At 36.1% G+C, this 21,842-nt stretch overlaps 1 protein-coding gene across 4 annotated transcripts in view; it reads right to left on the reverse strand.

Annotated features, from left to right (window-relative positions):
- Nucleotides 1-21,842, reverse strand: part of ADAD1 (adenosine deaminase domain containing 1) — a 51,770-nt gene that overhangs the window by 6,664 nt on the left and 23,264 nt on the right. For 3 of the 4 annotated variants that reach the window (XM_050792639.1, XM_050792641.1, XM_050792642.1), the window contains exons 7-11: nt 15,341-15,464; nt 11,992-12,162; nt 10,583-10,812; nt 7,766-8,003; nt 2,404-2,533 (exon numbers count right to left, since the gene is read on the reverse strand). In XM_050792639.1, coding sequence (XP_050648596.1) covers nt 2,404-2,533; nt 7,766-8,003; nt 10,583-10,812; nt 11,992-12,162; nt 15,341-15,464 — 893 coding nt within the window. The remainder of the gene's footprint in view (nt 1-2,403; nt 2,534-7,765; nt 8,004-10,582; nt 10,813-11,991; nt 12,163-15,340; nt 15,465-21,842) is intronic. The other variant, XM_050792643.1, reaches the window with a different exon arrangement.

The following is a 21,842-nucleotide window of genomic DNA, read 5'->3' on the forward strand; positions in this document are numbered from 1 at the left end:
TGTTACAGTCAGCTATCAAGTATCCCTTGGCTTGTACTCTTTGATGGGCTCTCTTGGGTATTCCCTGCACATGAGCATAGTTTTTCAGTCAGCCAGGGAAATATGAAGAATCTGCCTCAGCCCTTTCAGGGCTCTCTCATTTTCCAGATCTCCTTGTTAACTTGCTAGTTAGCCTACCACTTGCCTCCAACCAGGATGGCAACCTTGGGCCAGCAAAGTTACCAGTTTTCCCCATTTATTTCCTACCAAGTTTGGCATTTAAGCCAACAAAACTGCAAACTTTCATTCCCCTGTCCCAAATCAAGTATACCTCCTCTGAAAGCAAAGCTGCTGCTTTTGGTGGCAGCCTCACTGGGTCAAAAAATTACAGTTCTTGCCATTCAAACCAGCAGAAAGGAAGAAAATGAGAATGAGAAAAGAATGAGAAAATGAATGACAAGAGCCCTGGGCAAGAAGGCCATATACTCCTGTAATTCTTGCTAAAAAAAAAAATAGCAGTTTTTCTTTTTTCTTTTTTTTTTTCTTTTTTTTTTAAGAGAGATAGGGTCTTGCTTTGTCCCTCAGGCTGAAGTGCAGTGGTGTGATTATAGCTCACAGCAGCCTTGAACTCTTGGGCTCAAGTGATCCTCCTACCTCAGCCTCCCAAGTAGCTAGGACTAGAGCTGTGGGCCACCATGTCGGCTAATAATAACAGTTTGTGAGGAATACACACCTTTGAATGTTTTTTCTGTCTTCTGTCAATGTCCAGAGTTGTGAAAGGTTGTGTTTCACAATTTTGTCTGGTTTTCTACTTGTTTTTATAACAATTTACAACTTTTTTATGCCACAAAACCAGAAACAGTCTAGATAAGCTTTTATACTTAAAAATGTGTGATTATATATACACACACCTGTAATTAATGTAACTGCCTTACAGGCTGTGACTATACAGGTTGAGCATTAGGTTGGTAAAATTAAATGACTTTCATATAATGCTATCTCATTATTGGCATTAGGATAGCAAAGCAATTTATATTTAATATTTAATAATGGTAACCTGGAATTATGTTCATGTTGGCCAGGCATGGTGGCTCAAGCCTGTAATCCCAGAACTTTGGGAGGCCGAGGCAGGCGGATCACCTGAGGTGAGGAGTTCGAGACCAGCCTGGCCAACATGGCAAAACCCCGTCTCTACTGAAAGTACAAAAATTAGCCTGGCATGGTGGTGTGCACCTGTAATCTCAGCTACTCAGGAGGCTGAGGCGGGAAAATTGCTTGAACCTGGGAGGCAGAGGTTGCAGTGAGCCAAGATTGTGCCATTGTACTCTAGCCTGGACAACAGAGTGAGACTCCATATCAAAAAAAAAAAAAAAAGAGAGAGATGTTCATGTCATTATCACATAGAAAGAAAAAGTAGATTAAAACATACCATACCCAATATGGTCTTATTTTTAAACAGACACATATACAAATACGTATATATGAGAAGGAACTGAAATAACATGATCACATTAAAAGACTGAGTATTAACTTCGAATAGTAAGTGGGATTACAAGTATCAATAATATTTTTTTCTGTATTTTAAAAACTTTTTCAAATTTTTGACTTAAACTTACATTATGTTTATGTAAAAAATATTTTGGAAGAGAGAAAAAGGCTGTGTACATTGCCTACTAAATCAGATTCAAATCAGATGCTGAAATTAAAGTTTCACAACTTTAAAATAGAAAAATTCATATATCTTTTTTTTTTTTTTTTTTTTTTTTTTTTTTGAGACGGAGTCTCGCTCTGTCGCCCAGGCTGGAGTGCAGTGGCGCGATCTTGGCTCACTGCAAGCTCTGCCTCCCGGGTTCACGCCACTCTCCTGCCTCAGCCTCCCGAGTAGCTGGGACTACAGGCGCCCACAACCGCGCCCGGCTAATTTTTTTTTTTTGTATTTTTAGTAGAGACGGGGTTTCACCGTGGTTTGATCTCCTGACCTTGTGATCCGCCCGCCTCGTCCTCCCAAAGCGCTGGGATTACAGGCGTGAGCCACCGCGCCCGGCCGAAAAATTCATATATCTTAAAAATGTATTATTTTAGAATACTTAACATTCTATAGTTAATACAATTAATACCAAATGCAGAATAAATTTTATTAACATTTTGTTTCTCTGGTATGACATAGCAGGTTTTGAGTGCTATGTAACTTACACTGTCAGAATAAGTATATACCATACTAAAATGGCTACTTTAAATGGCAATACTTATTTACATATCTAATTTCTGACATGTTCATTTAAAAACCAGTTTTACCGTTACATGGTAATATCTTATATTCAGGAAGTATTCAATAAACTTTTGTTAAGGAGATTCATTTTAAAATGACCACATTAATGTCTTAAATTCTATTCCTATGATAACTTTATTCCTTTAAGGACTTACCTTGGCTGCATGATATGTACCAGCTTCAAGTAATTCTTTTTTAGCTTCTTTGGCAAGCAGGTTAAACCGACTTAACATTGCAGCCTTACAAAGCCGACTTGCCATTGACATACCACTTTTAAATGGGGAACTAAGCAGAGAGAAATAAAATTTTTTATTTCTTTTTCAGTAATTTATGTCGGCAATTGTACGGATTAAAATCAACATGTATCTACAAAATATTTCTTGATTATTTGCAATATACATAGTGAACTGTTTTTTACATAAGAGGCATTCTTAATATTTACTTTCTGAAGTAAATTTCTTACATTACGTTTTAAATTATTTAGTATTGCATCAAAAATTAATGCAGAAGATAGACCTTGGAACATTTCTATTGTATGAAACAAAATTAATCTATGATGATACAGATTAAACAGTGGTTCTATAAGGGATTGACTGGAAGTGGGCATCGAAATACTTTCTGCATTTTGACTAAAATGATGGTTACATAGGTATATGAATATACCAAAATTAATGAAATCGTACAATCTATTTTGTATTTCACTGCAAGAAGTTTTGGCTCAATAAAAGCGTAACATATACACATAACCTATTTCACAACCCTTCGTGTGTGTGTATATTATGTGCATGTAGATGTGTAATTTCGGTTTCTAATGAAAGTGGGTCCACAGATCATGAACCTTTTTGCTACTGTAACTTTTCCCCTTCATTGTATCTTCTCATTAGTTGTTCTTAGGATAGATAACAAAAACAGTCAAAATCCTTCATTCTTCCTAGTTTCCAGTTATTTGCAATGTGACTTTTCAGATCCTCACATCAATAGCCATGGCTGATTTTTGCTTCCCTTGAATTTTACTAGTCTTGTGATTTGTTTTAGCAAACAGAATAGATAGTGTGATAATTCTGAAGCTAGGCCTGGAGATGCCTTGGTTCTTATTTTCTTGGCACTGCTGCCTCTCCCATGTGACCCTGCTAGGACTAGCCTATTAGAGGGTAAGTGAACACAAGGTAAGATCAGCTCACCTGACCTTTAGTTGACCAACAGTTGACCCCAGATGTGTGGGAGAGCCCAAGAAAATCCAGAAAAACCATTCAGCTGACTCAAGAACTTCCAAGTAGTAATAATAAATAGTTGTTTTAAACAACTAAGTTTTGAGGTGGTTTATACATAGCAACAGCTAACATACACTCATGTGTACAAAATCTATTTGATTTCTACATATTAATTTCCTACCATGATACTTTTGTTGCAGTGGTTTTGATAATTTCTTGATTTTTGGATATAAATACCATCTTCAAAGAGTGATAATTGTTACATAACTCCTTCTTTCCAATATTTTCTCTCTCATTTCCCTTGTCCAAATGTATTAATGCCTCCAGCAAAATGTTGAGTAACAGCAGTAACAGTAAATAATGCCTTACTCTGAATGTTAGTGGGAATGCCTCTGACATTTTATCAATCATGATAATATTTTTGGACTAATAAAGATATACTTTATCCTGTAAAAAGACACTACCTAGCTATTCCTTTTTATTGAATATCTTCATCTAGAATAGTTCAAGAGCTAAATTATTTATACACTTTCTTAGAATTTATAGAGATAAACATCTGGTATTTTCCCTAGATTAATTAATATAACATATTAATAAGAGTTTCTAGTCTAGTGTTATTTCTATTATGTTACTATCTTTGAATTCCTAGAAAAAATGCCAATTGGTGTTACTGTATAAAATATATTATTGCAATGTGCTGCTAAATTCTGCTCCCTGATCTTTTATATAGCAGTTTTTCTTGGATATAAATGAGTTTGGTCTGTAATTTTGTGTGGTGGAGAGGAGGAGCAGCAATTTTTTTTTGTAAACTTTTAAGTTCAGGGGTACATGTGCAGGTTTTTTTATATAGATAAATGTGTGTCATAGGGGTTTGTTGTACAGTCTATTTCATCACCCAGATATTAAGCCTAGTACGCATTAGTTATTTTTCCTGACCATCTCCCTCCTCCCACTCTCCACCATCTGAAAGGCCTCAGTGTGCGTTGTTCCCCTCTATGTGTCCATGTGTTCTCGTCTAGCTCCTACTTATAATAGAACACGCGGGATTTGGTATTCTGTTCCTGTGTTCGTTTGCTAAGGACAGTGGCCTCCAGCTCCATCCATGGCCCCGCAGAGGACATTATCTCATTCTCTTTTATGTCTGCATAGTATTCCATGATGTATATGTACCACATTTTCTATATCCAGTCTATCATTGATGGACATTTGGAATTATTCCATGTCTTGGCTACTGTGAATAGCGCTGCAATGAGCATACGCATGCATGTGTCTTTATACCAGAATGATTTATATTCCTTTGGGTATATACCCAGTAATGGGATTGCTAGGTCAAATGGTATTTCCATCCTTAGGTCTCTGAGGAATTGCCACACTGTTTTCCACAACAGTTGAACTAATTTACACTTCCACCAACAGTGTATATGTGTTCCTTTGTCTCCACAACCTCACCAGCATCTGTTTTTTGACTTTTTAATAGCCATTCTGATTGGTGTGAGACAGTATCTCATTATGGCTTTGATTAGCAATTTTAAAAAATCAGATTTAAGTATCAATCATATACTTGTTTCATAAAAGTATTTGGATGCTTTCCATCTTTTTGGATAGCACTGGAATTATCTGCTTTTTAAAGGTTTAGAAAAAAACCTCTGAACTACCTCAGAATGGTACTTTGAGGAACAGTTAAGGTGCCTTCTTGGTAACTTTCTCATGAAAATAACATTTATATTTTTCCTCCTTCTATATATAAGTTTTACAAGTAATGTTTTCCTAGAAATTTGCCCATTTCATTCAGGTTTTAAAATATATTTGTGTGGTTACCCAAAATAGCTTATGATCCTCTTGTTTTTATATGAGATTGGTGATTTTTCTTATCAGCTTTTTATAAGTAATTTTGCCTTTTTCTGTTTTTTTAAAGCTCTTTTCTTTATATTTCTAAATTATTTCTATCATTTATTGTTATATGCATTTAAGGCTCTGACTTTTCTATTCAGCTTTGTTTAAACTGTATAACCTACAAATTCTGATGTGTAATATTTTCAATATCCCTATTTTCTAAATATTCTGCAATCTCAGTTTATATTTCCCCTTTGAGCTAGGAGTCAGAATTTTTCCAGTAAAAGCAGTTCCTAGTATTCTGAGTTTGTTATTCACAGTTTTATCTCATCATAATCAGAGAATATGTCTACATTGCTTCTACTTTTTGGAATTTGTTATTTTCTTTGTGGTTTAACACACAGCTTTTTGTTAGTGCTCTATAGCTTCTTGAGGACTAGGTACATTTTCTATTTTTAAGATGCAGAGTTTAAAGTAATGAAATCTACCTTACTGTTATTTAAAATGGCTATATTCTTGTTTACTTGTTTACTGTTTTGTCCACCTGATCTACGATGAACTGAAAGAGGTGAATTGTTGTCTCTACTAGTAGTGTGTTTCTACGTTTCCTTTCCTCGTCTTCTATAATTTCTGCTTTGTGAATGTGGCTATGTCACTTTCGGCTAAACATTCTTCTGTCCTCCGTATGAATTATACTGTTTATATTGCTAAGGTTTTTTTTTTTTTTTTAAGATGGAGTCTCGCTTTGTTGCTCAGGCTGGAGTGCAATGGTGCGATCTCAGCTCACTGAAACCTCTGCCTCCTGGTTTCAAGTGATTCTCCCTGTCTCAGCCTCCCAAACAGCTGGGATTACAGGCACCTGCCACCATGCCCAGCTAATCTTTTGTATTTTTAGTAGAGATGGAGTTTTGCCATATTGGTCAGGCTGGTCTCAAACTCCTGACCTCAGGTGATCTGCCCGCCTTGGCCTCCCAAAGTCTTGGGGTTATAGGCGTGAGCCACTGCACCCGGCTTCTGCTTTCTTTTCATTTGTAATTACTTGGCAAGTATTTGGCCGTAAAAAATGTTAAGCTCATTTTACACGGTTTCATCTTTGTTATGCCATTATTTTATGTTTTCAGTAAGTAATTTTTTAATGTCTTTCATAGAAGACCTGTTTGTATGTTTAGTTGAGTCTGTTATTAATAGTAAAGCACTTGTTTATGCTGGCCTAAGTCATTTGATAAAAGTGTAATTCATCCTAGTTAAAACATCAGTATTATGCTTAACTGAGTTCCTACTAAGAAATGTTTATGGGTTTGTCTGTTTTTTTTTTCTTTTTTTCTTTTTCCTTTTTGGGATAGGGTCTCGCTCTGTTGCCCAGGCTGGAGTGCAGTGATGTAGTCATAGCTCACTGCAGCCTCAAACTCCTAGGTTCAAGTGATCCTCCTGTCTCAGCCTCCTAAGTAGCTGGAACTCCAGGTATGCACTCCCACTCCTGGTTAATACTTTTTATTTTTTATATAAAAGACTGAGTGTCTCACTATGTTTCCCAGATTGGTCTTGAACTCTTGGTTTCAAGCCATGCTCCTGCCTCAGCCTCCCAAACTGCTAGGATTACAAGTATGAGCCTTCTTGACTGCTAAGAAACATTTGTATGTGGTCTTCATTTAAATTTGTCCTTCACAAAGAAAGCAATTTTAAGCATTTAAATTTTTAACATTATTCACTGCCTCATTACAAATGTATGTTCACACTAAAAGAAGAGTTTTACTGAATAATCAATGGCAGAGACATTATGAAGAAATGTCTAGAAGGCACAGAGCATCATAGTTAAGAACAAGGGCTTTGAAAATAAAATGTCTCGGTCAGAATCCAAGCTGTGTCATTAACTACTTGGGTAACCTTAGGCAAGATATTTAACCTAGCTTGTGTCTCAGAAACTGTAAAGAATAAATAAATAAATAAATAAATAAATAAATAAATAAATAAAATCACTCAACCTACAGGGTTATTATAAGAAGACAGTATAACACAGCACCATAGTTCTTACACGTAAGAGTACCTAAGTAATATTTGGAAGAGTATGTAAAAAATATAATTCCTGAGCCCCATATTCAAAGTCAGATTCAGTAGAAGAAATTGAATTTCTAAAAAATTTACATGATTCTAATACTAAAGGTATTAAATTACAGTTGGAGAAACATAGGTTATGGTGCCAGATTCCTTGGGTTTGAATGGTGACTCTGCCATTTAGTATGTATTTCAGTAAGCTATATAACTTCTCCACGTCTGTCTTCTCATCAGAAAAAAAATATTAAAATATTAAAATTTTTAAAATTAGTACACCTGCAACATAGTCACACTCGACTAATGATAATAATTATTGTTCAGACTTCAATAAATGGTATCCAAAAGAGTTAGAATAAAAACTGCAATAAATGTCTTATTTTGCTTAAGTAATATATGGTTTAAAGAAATTAGTAATTTTAACCTTTCAGTGATCTTCCCACTCAGGCCATCCACAATCTCCAAAGAAACATCTCCTTGTGCCCAATTCAGACTCAGAAATTTATATTCCAAGTTCATCTGAAGTGGATATGCAGAGGGTACTAAACTAATATGAGGTCTGTTGACTAAGTAAAACATTGGAAGTTTTGAAGTGAGTGCATCATCAACACGTTGCTTTATAGCAATTTCTAAGCCTCTGGTATCACTGCAATTCCCATCACCTAGAAAGCAAAAAGAAAACACTCAAGTTCAATATTAAAAGACCATTCCAAAATTTAAAAATAAATGAAATGATTGGAAATCATCCAAAGCCCATTTCTCTATCCTTTATCTTTCAATCTTCCCTTTCCTAGTTCTATTCTCTTAGCATCTACTCCATATTCTTAACTAGAACCAGAACAAGGTAATAACAGATTTTCCATTTTAAAAAAGACTCTGATACAGAAAATAATGAAAAGTCCCTCTACGGAGCATTAGCAAAGAGCCACAGCTGCTCAGAAACTGGTACTTTTGTACTGACTGAGAAAGAAATCTGGTACGTCCAGATTTGTCGACTGCATTATATCCTGATTTCTTGCAAGTGCAGTTGACAAATCTGGATGAGAAACAATTGGTGAAAGGGAGTCATTTTCAAACATCTAAGGGCCACAAATTTTAACTTCTCCAATACCACAATGCTTCAATTTCACAACACAAAATAATTTAAAGAATGACCATTTCTGGTTAAAATTGTGCCAATACCAAAAGCTTTGAATTCTCAGTCATAATAATTATTGAAGGAGAAATCTCAAAAAGATGCAATGTTACTACTAAAAAACAGTAAGCTGCATCAAACTTAAAACGGAAGTTAGGAAGCAGTCATTCTTATTTAAAAAACAGTTATTCTAAAGCATATCTCTTTCTTTCTCAGAAGGCCAGAAGTTCTTGCAACAGAATCTTTGTAAACCACTGGACATATTTCACAAATGAAGTTTTGTGTCCTTATCATTAAAATTGTTGAGATGGTTACTAGGGCTGCATTATGACTATCTGGGCACTAGAAAATGATGTAAAAAGGACATGTACTGCTTTTGGCATCCTTTTTCTAAACACTTCCTTAAGTGTTTATCAAGAGTGACAAATGATCAAGACAAATGAAGAGTGACAAAAGAAAACTAATCAAATAAAAAATATACTTGGGCACAGAATAAAAGTTGGAAAATATAAGGTGTGAGGAACATTTAATGTATCTACAATGAACAGTAGATAATAAGGATTTTTAAAAAGCCTAATGTATTTATTACACTCTGCAATGAAATAATGACAGTGACATACCAAAAAAAAAAAAAAAAGACATTTGGAAAAAGGAAGAAAAAAAAAAAAACCTGTAAGTCAAACTCCTCATGAAATGCTTTAAACATCAAATTGTTTACCTAGATGCTTTAATGGGAAGTATAAAACCTAATATAATAGAAAAAAAGTTTACAAATATTTTAAATTTTACTTTTCCCTTCATATATGTGTGCACTAATAATTTACTATATCTGAGGTATGATTTTAATATATCTTGAGGCTCAATCTTGTTCCTAGAAAATAAATCTCTAAAAGTATGCAATATAATTGAAAAATTTTGATTTGATTCATTCAAAAGGATCTGAAATAACATGAAACTCCAAGGTTAAAGTCAAAGGTTAAATCTAATCAAACACTATAGAAGACCTGACCTGACAATAATTCATATATATATATATATATATATATATGTATGTATATATATCTCCAAAATCTATCAAAAGCAGCAGCATGAAAAGTTATGAAAACTGGGGTGGAATTCAGGCTCTACCACTAAGCAAACTGACAGACTTTAGGCAAGTATTTTATTAACATTGTGAATGTGATCGGAAAAAGAAAAGAAAAAAGGAAAGGACTGAATAAGAGATTCCCTAAGGTTATCAGCTGCTTCTTAAAAGTCCACAAACTGTATTTAAAATGGATTTCTTCACTAGGAAGGATTCTCTACACTTCAATTATACAAATCAAATTAGTACATGAAAAGGACCTCTAGATGGAAATAACTTCTGGACAAACATTTTTGAAGTACTTAGGCAGAAAAATTCATTGTAATAGGGGTTACCAAATTTGCAAGATATATTGTAAAAAGCTTGAGAATGAATACAAATCTAGCTATTTTTTAATAGTCAAGAAAGAGAATTTTTTTCCAGATTACTCTGGATAATTTTCTATTTAAATATAGTAAATGCCCTTTTAATGCAAGCCTAGATCCCATGTTTTAAATTTAAAAATTCCACCACCATAAAATGACAAAATGAGTATCTACAGAATATCCGCAGCATAAAATTTGTTTCTGCAAACTTTTTGAAAAGTAAAATAACGCTTTAAAATAATGTTGGGGTACAGAAAACTCCTCAAAATATGAAACTTCAGCATGCTGAGTGCTTTGAAAATTGAAAGGCCTCAGAAATAAGCTTCACATCCAAGGTTTTTCTCTGATCTTTCCCTCATCTCCCTGTGTCACTGATCTTTCCCAAAGCACCAGAAGGAGCTCTTTCTGGAATTTCCTTATCCAGCTGGATGGTCACTACAACTTAAACGGTATCTTTATCCCACAATCTCTGCCTCCCACCTTTGGGATTCATTCATTCTCCCTGATAATTTATCATGAAACCAATAGCTCTACAAAACAGCAGATATGTGTTTTGACCTTAAAGTTTCATATATGCAAAAACTAATTTTATACTGATAAGTACAGAGGATTTGCTTAGTGAGCAAGAGGCCCAGGAGGTTATGAAATCTCACTCACCAACTAGTATACTGCTGATGTAAACTGGCTGTATAAAATGACTCAGCAATGCTCCCTGTACACCAAGCACTTCCCATCTGGTCAATTTGTCACTTGAGGACATACTGCTTATTCTATTAACACCATCTTTAGGACAGTAAACAGTCAGATAAATTTTGCCTTCAACAGCCACGTGGAGACAGAGTTCTTCATTGGCTTCAAATGCAGATATAGAATGTGGATTAAGACGTCTAGAGAAAGAAAAGAAAGTTTCTTCCTTTAAAAAACAAAGGTGACAGAACAAAATCTACCTGTACCTAAGAACTGTTCTCTAACATGTTTAACTTCCCAGTGTACATTTAATTCCAGTAACAGAAACAGATGCAAGAAAGCAAGGCAGGAATGGAGTGCCTTCATTCCACAATAGTAATATAAAACAGAAATGAACCACATTTAGAGCCTCCAATAGAGATATTTTTCAAATTATTACCATTTTATGTCCCTTAAAATTCAAAGAAACACTAATTTTTATCCCTATCATAGTTTGTGAATTAGTTCCTTCCTCTGTATGAAATTTTTTTAAAACTACAAAATGAAAGAATGAAAAAAAGGAAAACTATTTTTCTTTGTCATCTTCATTAAAAATGCAAAATTATTTTTCTTTAAGTTTCTTTCTAGAGAACCCTGACCTCATTTTCAAAGGTGTTACTAGAGGGATATTTTTAAAAATATTACCTATGGTTACTTACCATTAGATGGTCAGACTTAAGGTGACTTTTACCGTCTTCTTTGTTCTTGTTTGTACTGTTTAAATGTTTTGCTACCTGATATTCATTCATCAAAGCAATAATATTTTGGCCACAGGTTAAAATTTTTCTTAACTCTCGTATTTGTATGTGAGTAGTGCACAAATCCACACTTCCTAAAGTTTATGAGGTCTTCAAAGTAGAAAGGAGCAGAAGTTTTTTTTTACTAGCATAGCAAAAAAAGTGGTGAAGTACATGCAACTTTTAGGTACAGGTTGAGTGTTGCTTATCTAAAATGCTTGGAACTAGAAGTGTTTCAGATTTTGGTTTCTTCACACTGGAATATTTGCTTTACACATACCAGTTGAACAGAAATCCAAAAATCTGAAATATGAAATGCTCCAATGAGAATTTCCTTTGAGCGTTATGTCAGTGCTCAAAAAGTTTCTGATTTTGGAGCATTTTGAATCTCAGACTTTTGGATTTGGGAAGCTCAACCTGTAGAAGTAATAGATTAGATTGAGGGGAAAAGGATTTGGGGTCTCCTGCAGGCCACAAATAACAACTCAAAGCTGAAGAGAAAATATGGGTAATTAGAATTTACATGTTCTATTTGCTGTAGAAAGTCAGATGTGTGGCATGGCCATCCTACTTGCTTTTAAAAACAACTTCTGTAATACTTACAACTGTGACTTAATCTGGGCTGATCCTTTAGGCAACTGGTTCATGTAAAGGCAAATGTTGATATTCTGCTTAAGAGTGAGTAGATTAGAAGTTGGTTCTGTACAAAATATTGATTTTTCCATCATAGCAGGATTTTTGCTGTAGAAGAGCAGAAGTTGTCTGTAAAAGTACCTAAAATAAATGTTATAATTTTGTCAAGTAATAAATTTTATAAAAGATGGATCTCAATGAGCATCGTGTCCATATGTGTCACAAGCAATGTCCTGCGTGTCAAAAGTTTTGACACAGGTAAGAACTCCTAAATTAATCTTAGCTTTATTTAATGAAAAATTAAGGTTCTTGAAAGTTCTTAACTGGAGCCCAGTCTGCCCTGTAACCTAACCTAAAACACCATTCTTTCTCGACTACTCCACTTCTGTTTCACATTAGAGTCTTCCAACTATCATCTTCTGCAAAAGACTCATTTCTCTACTGATTCCTCCCTTCTTGCTCAGACAGTTCTGCTCCCAGTCTCCCAGATGAAGTGCCAACTTTTGGCCTTACTTCTATTTCCCCTTCCCTACCCAAACAAATTACTACAAAAATGACAAAAACTGTGGTCCCTGCTCCTTAATAGTTTTAAAGAAAAAATACAAGAGCATAGGAACAATACAATGAACACCATAAGTTGTATTAAGAAATGAAGCAGATATAGTTACCGATAATTTATTGTATTTCAAAATAACTAAATGAGTGGAACTGGAATGCTCCAAACACAAAGAAATGAAAAATGATTGAGGAGAAGGATATCCCAATTACCCTGACTTGATCATTACACATTTAACGGTTGTATCAAAATATCACATTTACCTTATAAATATGCACAACTATTATATATTCACAATAATCAAAAATTTTAAAATTCAAAATTTTTTTTTTAAAACAGGGAAGCAGATCTCCTGAAAGACTACAACTAATCAAATCAAGGATAAATACTATTTTGCTTATTTAATAAACCATGACTTTAAGATCTACTCCCTTGAATCCCATCATCAAAAATATACAGTAAAAATTAAGCAACAGTATGTAAAAATGCCAAGCACAGGAATTAGTAGGAATAACACAAAAGAGGTAGCTTTTAAAGAGGTCAAATAATTCCATAAGCACTGACGGGGGGTGGAGGGCAATGAGATGCATTACCCTCATAGTCTTGCTGAATAACTTTTAGGATTATAGGATTCCTCATTACTAGAGATACAAATTTATATTTTTTCAGGTACACGTATCTAAATTTATTTTAAAATACTCTACTGAAGAAAACACCAACACAAAAAGTGAGAATGCAGAGATTTAACAAGGACAGCAGAATGCTAATAACTGTTGAAGGTGAATGAGAATTTGCTATCCTGTTCTCACTTGAGTGTCTTTGAACACATCCATAAGAGGCTGGGTGCAGTGGCTCACCCCTATAATCCCAGCATTTTGGGAGGCTGAGGGGGGTGGATCAAGACCAGCCTGGCCAACATAGTGAAACCCCGTCTCTACTAAAAATACAAAAAAATAGCTGGGCATGGTGGCAGGTGCCTGTAATCCCAGCTACTTGAGAGGCTGAGGCAGGAGAATTGCTTGAACCTGGGAGGCAGAGGTTGCAGTAAGTGGAGATAGCACCACTGCACTCCAGCCTGGGCAACAGTGCGAGACTCCATCTCAAAAACAAAAAAACAAACAAACAAAAAACAAAAAAAACGCCCAAAACATCCATAAGTTAAATAAAAAGTCATTTTAATGGTTTAAAGAACTAAAATGAATAAGATCTAGTATTTCATGGCACAACAGGATGACAATAGTCAATAATTGTACATTTTAAAATAACTAAACGAGTATAATTGAAATCTTTGTAACACAAGACAAATGCTTGAGTTGACACATACTCCATTTACCCTAAAGTGATTATTGTGCACTGTATCAAAATAGCTTATACACACTATAAACATATACACTATATACCCACAAAAATTAAAAATAAGAAATTATAAAATTTAAAAAAGAATTCCTAATTTAGTAGGAATAAAGAGGAATTAAAAACAAAAAATAACCAAAAGCTGGTGGATATTATGAGAAATAGCACTCATTTCCCATGTTATATGTTTTCATATGAAGTGACTTGCAAATTCCTTTCTTTCCCACTTGCTATTCATTCCTCTTGTAAAGAACAGAGTGACTGAGTCTGGAAAAAGAAACTAGGCATGCTCACCTAAGCCCTTTTCTCTCTCTCTCTTCAAGATACGCCAGCCTCAAGAATCCCTTATCTATACTCTGCTTTATGGTAAACTTTGCATAATCCTCATGAATGAAAACCTGTTGGTTTCTGGTGCTGTCCTTGGATAAGCAGGGGTGAAATAAGACCAAACCTACTGAGTGTGGATCAAAAGCTATACTTTTCAGTAACTTTAGTCATAAAAAAGTGTTATTTTTATCTTTCAAAAAAATATATTGTAGGATTTTTTTTTTTTTTTTTTTTTTTTTGAGACAAGGTGTTAGTCTATTGCCATGCTGGAGTACAGTGGAGCAGTCTTGGCTCACTGCAACCTCGATCTTCTGGGCTTAAGCAATCCTCCCACCTCATCCTCCAAAGTAGCTGGGACTACAGTTGCGTGCCACCATACCTGGCTAATTTTACTTTTGTAGAGACTAGGTCCCACAATGTTACCCAGGCTGGTCTCGAACACCTGTACTCCAGCAATCCTCCCACCTTAGCTTCCCAACGTGTTGGCATTACAGGTGAGAGCTACTGTGCCTAGCTGACTGTAGGATTCTTAAAACTGAGTTTGGCCAGGTGCGGTGGCTCACGCCTGTAATCCCAGTATTTCGGGAGGCCAAGGCAGGTGGTCACCTAAGATCATGAGTTTGAGACCAGCCTGACCAACCTGGTGAAACTCTGTCTCTATTAAAACACAAAAAATTAGCCAGGCATGTTGGCGCATGCCTGTGATCCCAGCTACTTGGGAAGTTGAGACAGTAGAATAGCTTGGACCTGGGAGCCAGAGATTGCAGTAAGCAGAGACTGTGCCACTGCACTCCAGCCTGGGCAACAAAAGCAAAACTCCATTTCAAAACAAAACAAAACAACAAAAACTGAGTTCAGGTCTTAATAATAGAAGCCACTAAAATCCACAGGGTAGACATTGGAGTTACTATGATAAATGTTCCAAAGATGACATGGAATTATTCTGATGACTTAGATAAGAATATGTGACATCCTTGGCTCTATGATCAATAAAATTCCATTTGTAAATGAAGGCATTTATATGAAGTTACTTTGGGCTGAGGGCATTCATATTTAATAACATTAATACATGTATTATCTTACCTAAGAAGAGACCTTCTTGCTGTAACAACAGCATGAGTGTCATGCAATACTCTTCCATTTGGCTTAATGTCCTGGCTGTAATTATATTCACCTGTGCCTATAGCTACAACCTCATGCTGTCCAGCTGAAAGAAAAAGGCAGACAGTAGAAGGTTAATTTAACCTCTCTCTTTTCTCTACGTTCAACTCTTACCTCTATCTCACCATTTTTAATTTAGTAGAATATATTAACTGAAAAGATGAAAAAATAATTCCACAATTTAAAATAAGAGTCTTAGAGTCTTCTAAGAAGCAAAATTAAAAAGTAGTATCTCAATGAAAACGGTAGATGTTTTATAATACTTCATCTAAACTTTTACCACAATCAACAGAATTACCAAATGTCCTTAGCTTTCAAATATGGCTTTCTATCTCTTCTACATCTAGATGTATTTGATCTTCTAAGACACTTCATTTGCCATTCTGCTTCTGTCTTAAATTATCTGTATTTAATGCCTCTAATTTATCTATATTTAATGCCTCTAATTTTTCTTAATCCACTCAAACCCTATAAAACAAATTAGTTTCTTTCTTTGTTCTATTATAAAAACAAACAAACAAAAAAAAACCCTATGCTTTTTCCAGTAGCTTTGTTCCATTCACATTTTGCTGTGCCCTGCTTGAAATCTTCTGGAAATTCTATGCTCCAAAAATACACAATTCAAATTGGCAGTCTTTTTTCCTCTCACATTCTAATTAGGCCTTTCCATTGCCCAGTGACTAGATCACTCCTTTTCCCCCCATATTCCCCTTTGAATATCCTCCTCATTCTTTCTCTTACTTCAGAAAATCTTGAGTTTTCGTTTTTCAAACAAAGTTCAATTCTACATTCACAACTACCTAATGGATTTTTACTATTAGGCTGGTGCAAAAGTAATTGCAGTTCTTTTTTTATTTTTGGCACCAACCTAATAATTCAGCAACAATTGCTGAGGTGTTACCAAGTACCGGGCACTAAAGTAGATGTTAGGAATAAAATGTTGAGCAAGACACACCTCCATTAGGCTTACAGCAGAAGAGACAGAAAAAACACTAAACAAACCCCAAAGTGTGATAAGTGCTTTGAGGGAAACAATTATGAGGCTTATGTGAAGATAATGAGAGAAAAGCTTATTTTATGCAGACTAGTTGCAGAATTCTTCCCTAACGAGCTGAAATTTAAGCTTCAGCACCAGCGAGACAAAGGGTATTCTAGTCAAAAGAAGTAACACATGCACACCACCCTGGGCAAAGACAGAAGACTATTTCGTTCCTGGGCAAAGAGAGAAGTATAGCTAATCTAATAAGTAGGGTGAAGGGAATGGTGTAAGATGAAGTTGGAGAAAGAGGTGTTATATAGTACACTATGCTGAGAAGTTTATGGATTTTTACCAAAGAGCTATGGGGAAGCTACTGAAGTAAAAACCAACCTGGATTACATTTCCTTCCTACAAAGCAAACAAAATAATTGACAAAATAAAAAGACAACTGACGGATCAGAAGAAAATATTTGCAAAGCATATCTCCAATAAGGGGTTAATAGCCAAAGTATATATATAACTCCCACAACTCAATAGTAAAAAGCAAGTCACTTGATTTAAAAATGGGAACAGAACCTGAACAGACATTTTCTTTGACAGAAGACATACAAAGAGGTATATGAAAAGGTGCTCAACATTACTAATCACCAGAGAAGTGCAAGTCAAAATCACAATGAGATATTCTCACCCGTTAGGAGGTCTATTATAAAAAAGTCAAAATGTAAGTTTTCACGAGGATGTAGATAAAAACCCTTATACGTTGTTGGCAGAAATGTACATTTTTATAGGCATTGTGGAAAACTATGGAGATTCCTCAACAAAATAAAAATACAACTTGCCATATAATCCAGCAACCCCACTTCTGTGTATATATCCAAAGGAAGTGAAATTAAGATCTGAAGAGGTATCTACACTCCCATGTTCACTGTAGCATTATTCACAACAGCCAAGATACAGAAACAACCTAAATGTCTCAATAAAGGAACAGATAAAGAAACTATGACATATATATAATAGAATGTTTTTCAGCCCCCCCCAAAAAGAAGAAAATTCTGCCATTTTCAACAATATGAATGAATCTGGAAGACATTATGTTAAGTGAAGTAAGCCAGACACAGAAAGACAAAACACTGCATAATCTCACTCATATGTGGAATCTAAAAAGGTGAACTCATAAAAACAAAGGAGAACGGTGGTTACTAGTGGTTAAAAAGAAGGGGAAATGGAGAGACATTGATCAAAGGGTACAAACGTGGAGTTGTAAAACTAATAACTTCTGGAGACCTAATGTAGAGCATGGAGACTACAGTTAATAGTAATGCATTGTATATTTGAAATTTATTGTCAATATTGTGGGTGGTAGGGTGGAGACCAGGTAGACCAGGAGGGTATTGTGGTAGAAAAAACAAAGAGTGGTAAACGGTGTTACATGTTTCTGGAAAGTCAAGTGAATAGGTAACAAAATCCACTGGATTGTGCAACATGCAGGCAGTGGGTACCTTGGCAAGGCTAATTTCCAAGAAGTAGTGGAGAAAAAGAAAAAACTAAGTTGAAGCAAAAAGTAGACACAGTGGCTGTCAGGAGCTTCTTGATGAAGTCTGGCTACAAAGTCAAATAAATAATGACTGGATTAAGTAGAAAGGTGTCATGGGTTTAAAGGAGGGTTTGTTTTATTTTTAGGATGGAAATTTGGGAAGCCAGGCTTTCCAGAATACTGAAGAGATGAAAGTAAAGATATATTATTCAGGGACACCTGGGCACAGACTCTACTTTCATTCCTAGGATAGGGATGTCACGCTATGAATGCTGAATCTGACTCAATAACCAGGTCTGTAAACCTTCCCTTAAATAGAATTATATAGTGTCAGTATAAGTTCCAGAATGGCGATATAAGCTCTGAGTTGTAAAGGGTAATAATGTAGCAAATAACTCAGCTTCTTTCTCAGCTCTGTAACTCAACTTGCAATGCTTCAGGGCGATACTCAAGTTTGTTATTGCCAGTAAAAGAAGAGTTAACCAAAAGAAGGAATTTATCAAGATGTGAGAAGGAATGGAATCAGAATTCAAGTAGAAGAATTAGCCTATAGGAGTGGTGATGCTTCCTCTACTGTCACAGTAGAGAAGATGGATACAAGTGCAGGAAAGTATATAGATTTGGTGGCAGTGGAGGGAAGGACATTTAGATTTGATACCTTCTTATAGACCCAATTAAAAATAATAAGGTGATTTTTGATGGGGGAAAATGGCAGATAGGACACAGGACTAACATGCAGCTTCCACTTGGACGAACGGAATAGTGTGTGGAGACTCACATCATGAACTTTTGCTCCAAGAACCACTGCAGGAACACATCAGGAAAACCAAAGGAATTCACAGACCCTTTGAAAGAAGTAGCTTGCCATTGCAAACTCTGTGAGACAGCTGAAAAACTGTGAGTTCCCAAAGTGTGAGGTGGGGAAAAGTCTACCTCTGAACACACATTGGGGAACATAAAAATCCAGATCACAGGTGAAGGATTTAACTTTACCTAGAGATGAAATAAATTTAGGGAGCCAAGCAAAATAGAAGACAAACAGCACAAAGAGCCCTGTAGGAGATCCCAGTCCCCAGCCCATTGAAGTCATCCCTGGCTTTATCTCATAGGGGTCCTTGGATAAGGCAGCCAGTGGGACTGGGAAGGGGCCACAGGTTAAAGGAAGCTTCTAGCTGAAGTTTGTAATAATTTTGACTGAGTGCAAATTTTCCTGAGCAAAATCCATGGGGGCGAATGGGAAGTGCAGATAGGAGTGCAGAAGCCACACCCTGTGACAGGCTGCAGGCCTGAAAGCCCTGCTTGCTTTCTCAGTGGGGAGGATTATAGCCTCGGGCCACATCTCAGCCCTGCCTGCTGCTGCCTGAATATCAACTGAGCTCTGTTGGTGGGACACTGCAGGAGTGAGACTGGCCTTGTTGGCTGTGTGGGGGCTGGGTGAGGCCTGTCACTGTTAGCTTTCCCCAACTACCCTGGTGACATGTATGACACAGTAGAGGCAGCCATAATCCCCCTAAAACATAACTCCATTGGCCTGAGAACCATCCTGCCATCTCCCACAGTGGCCACAGCACAAGGAGAGTCTGAGCTCAGACCCGCCTAACCCTGCTCCTACCTGATGGTTTTTCTCTACCTGCCCTGGTAGCAGAAGACAAAAGGCACTCTTGGGAGCTCTACAGCCCCATCAGTTGCCAGAGAAACCTGAATACTTATCCTGGCTAAGGTAGGGCAAGCTTATATCTCCCCGTTCTCTGATGACAGCTGGTGCTCCCTTGAAAGTGCCACCTCCTGGTTGGAGGCCAACCAACTCAAGTCATTACAGCAACTCATAACAGAACCACCCTGCTCCAAAGAAGGAGAAAACAACAGCTAATTTCACCTCCTGCAATGTGCTGGCTAACCAGAGGTCCTGAGTCTGTCCATGTGACAACTTCACTGCTAGCATAGCCAGCATTTGAGAAAACCAGCACACTAAACAAAACTATAACCAAGGATTCCCACAGAGTCCACTTCACTACCATGCCACCTCCACTAGAGCAGGTTCTGGTATTCATGGCTGGGAGATCTGAAGATGGATCACATCACAGGACTCTTTGCAGACATTCTCCAGTACCAGTCCGGAGCCTGATAACCCGGCTGGGTGGCTGCACCCAGAAGGGCAATAACAATCACTGCAGTCTGGTTCTCAGGAAGACCCATCCTTAGAGGAAGGGAAGAGCACCACATTAAGGGCTCACCCAATGGAAAAAAAGAATGTGAAGAGCAGGCCTTGAGTTCCAGATATTTCCACTGAAACAGTCTCCCCAAATGAGAAGGAACCAGAGAAGTAAATCTGGTAATATGATAAAACAAGATTCTATAACATCCCCAAAAGATCACATTAGCTCTCCAGCAATGCATCCAAACCAAGAATAAATCACTGAACTGCCAGATAAAGAATTCAGAAGCTTGATTATTAAGCTCCTCAAAGAGGTGCCAGAAAAATGTGAAAACCAACTTAAAGAAATTAAAAATATATATATAGGGTATGGATGAAAAAGTCTCCAGAGAAAAAGCTATTATAACGAAAATAAAATCACAACTTCTGGAAAAGACACACTTAGAGAAATACAAAATGCACTGGAAAGTTTTAGCAAGACTAGAACAAGTAGAAGAAATAACTTCAGAGCTCAAAGACAAGGCTTTTGAATTAGCCCAATCTGACAAAGACAAAGAAAACAGAACTTAAAAAAATGAACAAAGCCTCCAAGAAATTTGGGATTATGTTAAATGACCAAACATAATAACTATGGTGTTCTTGACGAAGAAGAGAAATCTAAAAGTTTGGAAAACGTATTTGAGGGAAAAATTGAGGAAAACTTCACTGGCCTTGCTAGAGATGTAGACATCCAAATATAAGCAGCTCAAAGAACACCTGGGAAATTCATCACAAAAAGATCATCACCCAGGCACAAAGTCATCAGGCTATCTAAAGTCAAGATGAAGCAAAGAATCTTAAGAGCTATGAGAAAAAAGCATCAGGTAACCTATAAAGGAAAATCTATCAGATTAACAGATTTCTCAGCAGAAACCCTACAAGTCAGAAGGGATTGGGGTCTTATCTTTAGACTCTGTAAACAATAATTATCAGCCAAGAATATTGTATCCAGCAAAACTGAGTTTCATGAATGAAGGAAAGATAAAGTCTTTTTCAGACAAACAAATGCTAAGAGAATTCACCACTACAAAGCCAGTATTAAATAAATGCTAAAAGGAATTATGGATCTTGAAACAAAATTATCAAAATACACCAAAATAGAACCTACTAAAAGCATAAATTTCACAGGGACTATAAAACCATAACACAATTAAAAAAAAACCACCCAAAGTATTCAGGCAACAACTAGCATGATTAATAGAACAGTACCCCATATCTCAAGACTAATATTGTATGTAAATTGCCTAAATGCTCTACTTAAAAGATACAGAATTGCAGAATGGATAAGAACTTACCAACCAAGTTTCTGCTGTCTTCAAGAGGCTCACCTAACACATAAGGACTCACATAAGGTAAAGGGGTGGAAAAAGACACTCCACGAAATGGAAACCAAAAGCAAGCAGGAGTAGCTATTCTTATACCAGACAAAACAAACTTTAAAGCAGTAGCAGTTAAAAAAGACATAGAGGGACATCATATGATGATAAAAGGATTAGTCCAACAGGAAAACATCATAATCCTAAATATATATGCACTTAATATTGGAGCTCACAAATTTATAAAATAATTACTACTACTTAAGAAAAAAGATAGATGGCAACACAATAATAGTGGGGAACTTTAATACTCCACTAACAACACTACACTGGTCATCAAGACAGAAAGTCAACAAAGAAACAATGAACTTAAACTACACCCTACAACAAATGAACTTAGC

This window comes from Macaca thibetana, chromosome 5 (genome assembly GCF_024542745.1).
Source record: "Macaca thibetana thibetana isolate TM-01 chromosome 5, ASM2454274v1, whole genome shotgun sequence".
Lineage (NCBI taxonomy): Eukaryota > Metazoa > Chordata > Mammalia > Primates > Cercopithecidae > Macaca > Macaca thibetana.